Below are 7,051 nucleotides of genomic sequence, written 5' to 3'. Positions count from 1 at the left end.
GCGTGGCGCTTAGTCAAAGCAACTAAAACTGCTTGTCATTCTAGAAGAACAAATTTAATAGCTTTGTAATATCTAATTTGCTATTTTTTTGTTGTAGGTTTTCAATTTGTATGCCCAATTCACAGTAGTCGTTAATGAAGACGAAAACCAAGATACTCAAAATTGATGATTTTTTATAAACTCTCACTTAGATAGGTAAAAAAGAGAACGATATAATATAAAACACTAAACTTTTATTTAGAAATTATTAGTATTTCAGTGTCGGTCGATCAAGCAGTAAATATTTTTATGTTCATTCCGCGTTGATTTAAATAAAAAAAATTTAATCCTCAAAATGTCAACATCAGAAAATTTTAACGATGATGAACTAGTTGCGCCGGAATGGTTGAACAACGATTTTCTCCAAAAAGTAATAGAGAATTATGAAAAAACTAAGGACGTGGAAGTAAGCAATTTTAAACTCACTCCAGGCACTGTAAAGGGCGATCACTACGCCAGTGTTATGTTTAGAGCAAATGTGGATTACAACCTGAAAGGTTCACAGAAAACAAAATCAGTAATTATTAAAACAATGCCTGAGGTTGAGGGACAAAAGAAGGAGCTTTTAAAAGAAACACATGTCTTTGAAACTGAAATAAAAATTTATACAGAAATCTTACCGAAATTCGAGACAGTTTTGCGTTCTATTGGTGATGATACAAAAATTGGTCCTAAGTAAGTTTTAGTAGAATATTCTTAATATAGGAGTAGTACAAAAATATTTGATTTACGGAACTTATAATAATTTTTCTTATATACAATGAAATGATATGCATTCATATCATAAACTCTAACTAAAATCGTATTATCTGTATTAAAATTGACATTAAGGTACTTTATAACTCTTATTATTACAACTGTGTACAAATTCCAATTATTAATCTAATAAAGTATCTAGCAAATATTAAAGGAGTACGGGCCATCCTTCGACAAACAAAAAATATACTTAGTTCATCCAGTAATTTAACAATATACCACACGTTTCTTTAATTTAATTTAAATTAATTTAAAATCTTTCTTAATTAAGTTTATTTGTTTATTGAAATACATCCAATTGAAAGAATTCACTTAAATCAATTCTGCATCATTAAAAATCTGGTTATGCCAGTACATCTCACATAATGATCTATCAGTGAAAATCTTAATTTCAACTTAAAATATAACTCAAGTTTTAAAATCGAGAATATACAAAACAGTACTGAATGAAATATTTTGGAAAATTCAGAAATTTAGGCTTGGCTTGCTGCAAATATCAATATCCTGTGAAAATCTAAGGAAATTTCATACAATTTTATATAAAGCTTTGGTAAATTCAAAGTATTCCATTGGCTTGGCGTTAAGTTTATTTTATTTCATAAAGACTTTAAATTATCGACGAGATGTTATACTACTTTATTACTATCATCATCACTTGAATTATACATTAAAACCAACAACTTAGAACATAGTTACGTTTCTATTTTAAGAAGTAAAATCAATGAGTATTATCCTTACGACAGGTGCCATTCGTCACAAAACTACAGCAATATTACAGAAGTTTAAATTTATATACGTGCCGATAAAACCTATAATATATACTACCTGCAATGGGCTTCACCCATTTAATATAATGTTTGAAAGCAATGTTTTAAAAAAGCATAGAAAGATGCGTCATACTACTTTGTCGTACCTTAAAGTCTTTCATGGATGAAACTAAGATGGAAGCAAAAATGATGCGACTAAATTTAGTCTTCATGATATTAAACTTAAATGTAATATTTGAGGAAAATCGGTTATCGGTTAACCAAAAATTTAAGGTTATCTGTTAGGTGGCTCACAGTATACTCAAATTAAGACATCTATAATTAAGCTTTGAGTCGAAACGAAAATTAATATTTAATAAGGATCCTTTTATGATCCTTGATGTGGGGACGTTACAGTTAATAAAACGGTAAACGTCTTGAATTTGCCTCAATATGTATTTGGTAAATTATGTAAATGATTTACTTTAAATTAGTAAATTACGACATGAATATTAATTTGTTAATGGAAAATTCAAATAACTCTTTTAAATAATCTTAAACTTATGAATTGGTAGAATTTCAATAAGAATGAAATGAATCCTGAAATCTTATGATGTTTATTTTCCGACTATGTCTAGAAAACAAAAACGTTGTACTCGTTATTGAAAAATCTATTTCTCTTAACTGAATGAAGAAAATCAAGTTATTCAGACCCTCAAAATGAGTCCAGCAATAAGCTGACTATTCTAAGACGAATCCAGTTTAATTAAAAAAAGTGTGAAGATTTTGTTAATATGTTGTCCAGTTTCAGCAAATGTGAATGTCTTGTTTCGCATACCAGCGATATATCCATTTATAAGTTCATACTTTACTAGGCTGCCTTTGTTCTAATTAAATATTTCGACTGCAAATTTAGTTGAACTTATTTACGCTAGACATTCTGAAAACACAGTTTTAATTTTTATATGAAATCGTACACGCTTGCTTATTCCACTTGTAGTATAAGTTTAGCACGAATTGTTCAGTAAAAGTATATTCAACACATTTGAAATTACATAGACTGATTTCTAATAGAAAAGTATTTTTTAGCTGTTTGCATTACAGTCTACATCCTAAAAAGTGTATTGTTTTTGAAGACCTCGTACCACTTGGATATGCCGTACAACGTGATCGGGACCTCGAAATGGACGAAATAAAAGAAGTTATGCGAAAATTGGCAGTTTTTCATGCGATAAGTTACTACTTAAATAAAAAGGTTCGTTAAAAATATTGAAACAAATTCATCTCATATACATATTTTTTTTCAGGAACCAAAATTATTTGACAATATTCAACATGGCGTCATGAATGAACCATCAATACGAGATAATAGCTTCGTGACAGACGGTATAGAAATATTCATAGAAATTCTAAATGAAGTACCAACTCTGCGTATATATAAAAAATATTTTGAAGTACTTCAAAAAGACATTTTTGAAAAATGTCGGCAAACATTTGATGAGTTTCGTGAAAACCCACAGAGTGATGGAATATATGTACTTTGTCATGGTGACTTTCATTTTAAAAATCTAATGCTTAAGAACAACCCCATAAACGAACAAGTTGAAGACATTCTCTTACTCGACTTTCAGTTTTGTTATATTGGGCCAATTGTAAATGATTTATATAATGCGTTCTTTATGATGATCTCCAGAGAGCAACGTTTGCACCATTTCGATGAATTACTCTATCTGTACTACAGTCATTTTAAGTCAACACTAAATAAAACAGATTTTGATGGTGTTGTGCCTAAATTAAGCGAAATCAGAGCAATGTTTTTGAAACACAAACATTTTGGTATATTGATCTCTTACAAACCTGCTTAACCATCTCATGAGTTTACTTTATTTCAGAATTGTTTATGCTCTCCAGCCTTTTAGCGATGCGTTACGAATTCCTTAAAAAAGATATCGACTTAGAAAAAATGATCATGTCAAAGGAGCACCGCAAGACCCAGTTTATGAATAAAGAATTTTTGGATGAACTTCATCAATTATTACCAAAATATTTACATAGTGGATATTTTGAGGATTTGTTATAAATTTAATACAGAAAAGATAATAATTTTTTTGAAATAACTAATAAAGCTATTACTATATATTGCATATAAATGACATATTATTCAATAAAAATATTTAGGAAAGAAGTAATATTGTGTAAATATTTATAGAAACCGAGTTAAAATTGCTTACTAGCTGTTAATCTGTCTGTATATTGGATACCAATAATTTTATTTGGAAGTTTGATTCGGAATATAGAGTTGATTTTTTTAGTAGTAACTTTTGCTATTTTTTAGTAGTAACTTTTGCTATTTTGAAAATCTTTGTTAAGGTATTTTTAAGACAATTCTACACTCCACAAAGAAGTTTTAAACGTAAATTGATTTATTTATTTAGTTATTATATTATTGATTCTTAATCAAATTGTTTATGTGATATTCATTTGATGACAATATTCCGCAGATTGAACATACTCACAAGTTTTGTGAACAGAAACAAATAAAAAGTCGTTTAGACTATTCATCTGTAAACGATTTGCCAGTGGATTCCCAATGGATTTTGTCTTTACTAACAAAAAAATATTGTTTGAGACTGGATTCCCACGAGAATTTTGATTGTCATTTTAGTTGTCAATAATTTTGAACTGACATTTGAAATCAAAAAGCAAAAATATCGATATACACGACGTATCATTGTAATTTGATTGTAAGATTTGTCATATGTTAACACTTTTTAACTACTTTAATTAAATATTCACTTTTCACATTTGATATATGGGTCATTCTTTTACAAACCGGACACCTTTTTGATCTCATCACCTCCGATTTGGCTGAAATTTTTTTTATGAGCTCCTTTCATAAAATAAAAAGACCCGTATCTCGGGAAAAAATTTTGTAATTTTTTTCCTAGGAGATATGGACCCATGGGGTTTTGAGAATTGGCATTGTAGACACAATTTCAAATGGCTATATCTCAAGTTCTATAAAAGGTAGAAACTTGAAATTTATTGCGTTTTAAAGATAATTGGTTGAGCTTTTAAGAAATTGTTTAAACAATTAAGATTGTTTATATTTAAGTACTAATATTAACCGTTAAATTTCAAAAAAAAAGATATCTCAAAAGGGTACACAACATTTTTCATTTTTTATATTTTATTTAGATTCAGTTTTAAATTTTACTAAGAAATAAAAATTTTCATGATAGCATCGATTTTTATAAATTTTTTAAATTTTTTTTTTCTCATAAAACACATCAAACACATGCGTGCTATATTTACATTGAATGAATTTTCAAAAAATATACTACAAATATTCTTATATAATATTTTTGATTTCAATTAGTAATAAAATTGTACATAAAACTCAAAAATTTCAGGACGATATTGTCGTTGGAACTACTTTTAAAAAATTTATTTATCCTTCACATCACTCCAAACACATACACACGATTTTTCAGTAAAAAAAACAGAGGAATACGTCACACAAATTTTTCATTTTTACTTTTAATTCCGGTTAAACAATAAATTCTTCTTCGAAAATAAATATTTCCAGTGTGATATTGCTTCCAGAAGTAATTTAAAAAAAATTAATTTATCAGGTGTCCTTCATGTTACTCATACGCACCATAATACCCTTGAATCAATTTTCCAAGAAAAGTGACACAATATTCACATTTTAAATTAGTTCCGCATCATCTCTATTTTTAAATTATAAATTTTAACATAATTAAACCGTTTTATGAACTTTTTCTTATATTGATCAGTTTAAAAATTAATTAGTTCCACACTAGCTGAACTACCTGAATAACTGAAGCACATAAGTACACCCACCTTCTATGGTGAGTATTATTCTGCTACAGTTGGAAAAATTCTTTAAGCAGGTAAGAACTGTAAACAATTTGAAATGGAGTGTCTAGGTACTCCTATCTTTAAAAGATCCAGTATCAAATTTGGTATAAAATGTTAAGTAAGTCTGATAAATTTTCAGTTTCTGTTTTGAAAGCGAACAAACAAGTAAGAACATTTAAATAATGGCAAAAGTTGAAAAAAATAAATTGCATCTACGGCAATTCAATGACTTAAAATGTTTCAATCCGCTGAAGTTAAAAATACATCCAAGAAAGGCCAAAGTAAGGCAAGTTTCAGATAGTATCCTGCGTATGTTGGGGATGCCTAGGACCAAAAAAAATATGAGGAAAAAAATATGTAACAGTTGCCGAATGAGACTGGAGATGAGAGCCAAAAAAAATAAGAACAATGAAGGAGCTATATCGGAAAACAACAGCCAGTCATCGAGCGAGGAAAATATTCAACCATCAAGTAATAGCAGTTCGGCTACATACGAAACTGAAGTCAGAAAAAGTGCTATTAGTCCATTAAATAAAGCACTCTCTCTAATAAGCAATACCCCAATTACATCGAGAAAACTTAAACAACAGGAATATAAAAATGAAAAAATAAAGGATATAACTGAAGCGATTAAACATAAAATTTTCAACATTCCTCCCGATGAGTCCAACAATAGCGATGAAGAAGATGACCTTGCATCAATTTTAAAAAATCTACAGGAAAAATTCAATTTCTCAGCAGATAGGACGATGAAAATAAAAATATTGAGTGTGGTACATAATTGGTCTTTTCGAAGAATCACAACTCACTTTCCAAACGCTACAAAGCATATGATTACTGTAGCTAAAAAACTTGCTTCAGAAAAAGGAATCTTATGTTGTGCCATTTCTCAACATCAAAAGACTATGAAGCTGAAGAAAATAAGATTAAACACCGTTTCGAAGCAGCTACATCAGTTAAAGGCACATTAAAATATCACTGCTTTATTCCTAATTCGAAAACGATATTAATGGCAAAAATATTTTCTTCTGCAGACATTACAGATTATGTATCAATAATGAAATGATTATTAATAAAATCAATACAAAAACTTAAAAAAAATATTTTGTTTATAGTTCTTTACAGTTTATCTCTATATAGAATTGTTTACAGTTTATTTCCTATAACAATTCGTACCTGCTTAAAGAATTTTTTCAACTGTGTAATTATGTGCTGCAGTTATACAGGTAGTTCAGCTAGTGTGGAACTAATTAATTTTTAAACTGATCAATATAAGAAAAAGTTCATAAAACGGTTTAATTATGTTAAAATTTATAATTTAAAAATAGAGATGATGCGGAACTAATTTGAAATGTGAATATTGTGTCACTTTTCTTGGAAAATTGATTCAAGGGTATTATGGTGCGTATGAGTAACATGAAGGACACCTGATAAATTAATTTTTTTAAATTACTTCTGGAAGCAATATCACACTGGAAATATTTATTTTCGAAGAAGAATTTATTGTTTAATCGGAATTAAAAGTAAAAATGAAAAATTTGTGTGACGTATTCCTCTGTTTTTTTTTACTGAAAAATTGTGTGTATGTGTTTGGAGTGATGTGAAGGATAAATAAATTTTTTAAA

At 28.5% G+C, this 7,051-nt stretch overlaps 1 protein-coding gene across 1 annotated transcript; it reads left to right on the top strand.

Moving 5' to 3' along the window:
* Positions 1 to 289: 289 nt before the first annotated feature.
* Positions 290 to 3,628, top strand: LOC119678997. Its single transcript, XM_038091132.1, has 4 exons — positions 290 to 714; positions 2,631 to 2,796; positions 2,849 to 3,377; positions 3,434 to 3,628. The coding sequence occupies exons 1-4, from the start codon at positions 335 to 337 to the stop codon at positions 3,619 to 3,621; spliced, it is 1,263 nt and encodes a 420-aa protein (XP_037947060.1). The 5' UTR covers positions 290 to 334; the 3' UTR covers positions 3,622 to 3,628.
* Positions 3,629 to 7,051: the final 3,423 nt, after the last annotated feature.

The sequence above is a fragment of the Teleopsis dalmanni genome, chromosome 2, assembly GCF_002237135.1.
Source record: "Teleopsis dalmanni isolate 2A chromosome 2, ASM223713v2, whole genome shotgun sequence".
Classification (NCBI taxonomy): Eukaryota; Metazoa; Arthropoda; class Insecta; order Diptera; family Diopsidae; genus Teleopsis; species Teleopsis dalmanni.
Note: the sequence above shows the minus strand (reverse complement) of the source record. Positions and strands in the feature narration are given on the sequence as shown.

What these genes read in the sequence shown, in the direction of transcription:
- LOC119678997 (XM_038091132.1), top strand. Translation starts at nt 335, where the DNA reads ATGTCAACATCAGAAAATTTTAACGATGATGAACTAGTTGCGCCGGAA. An exon ending in GATACAAAAATTGGTCCTAA is followed by an intron (nt 715 to 2,630) that starts GTAAGTTTTAGT and finishes AGTATTTTTTAG; the next exon opens with CTGTTTGCATTACAGTCTAC. An exon ending in TTTGAAACACAAACATTTTG is followed by an intron (nt 3,378 to 3,433) that starts GTATATTGATCT and finishes ACTTTATTTCAG; the next exon opens with AATTGTTTATGCTCTCCAGC.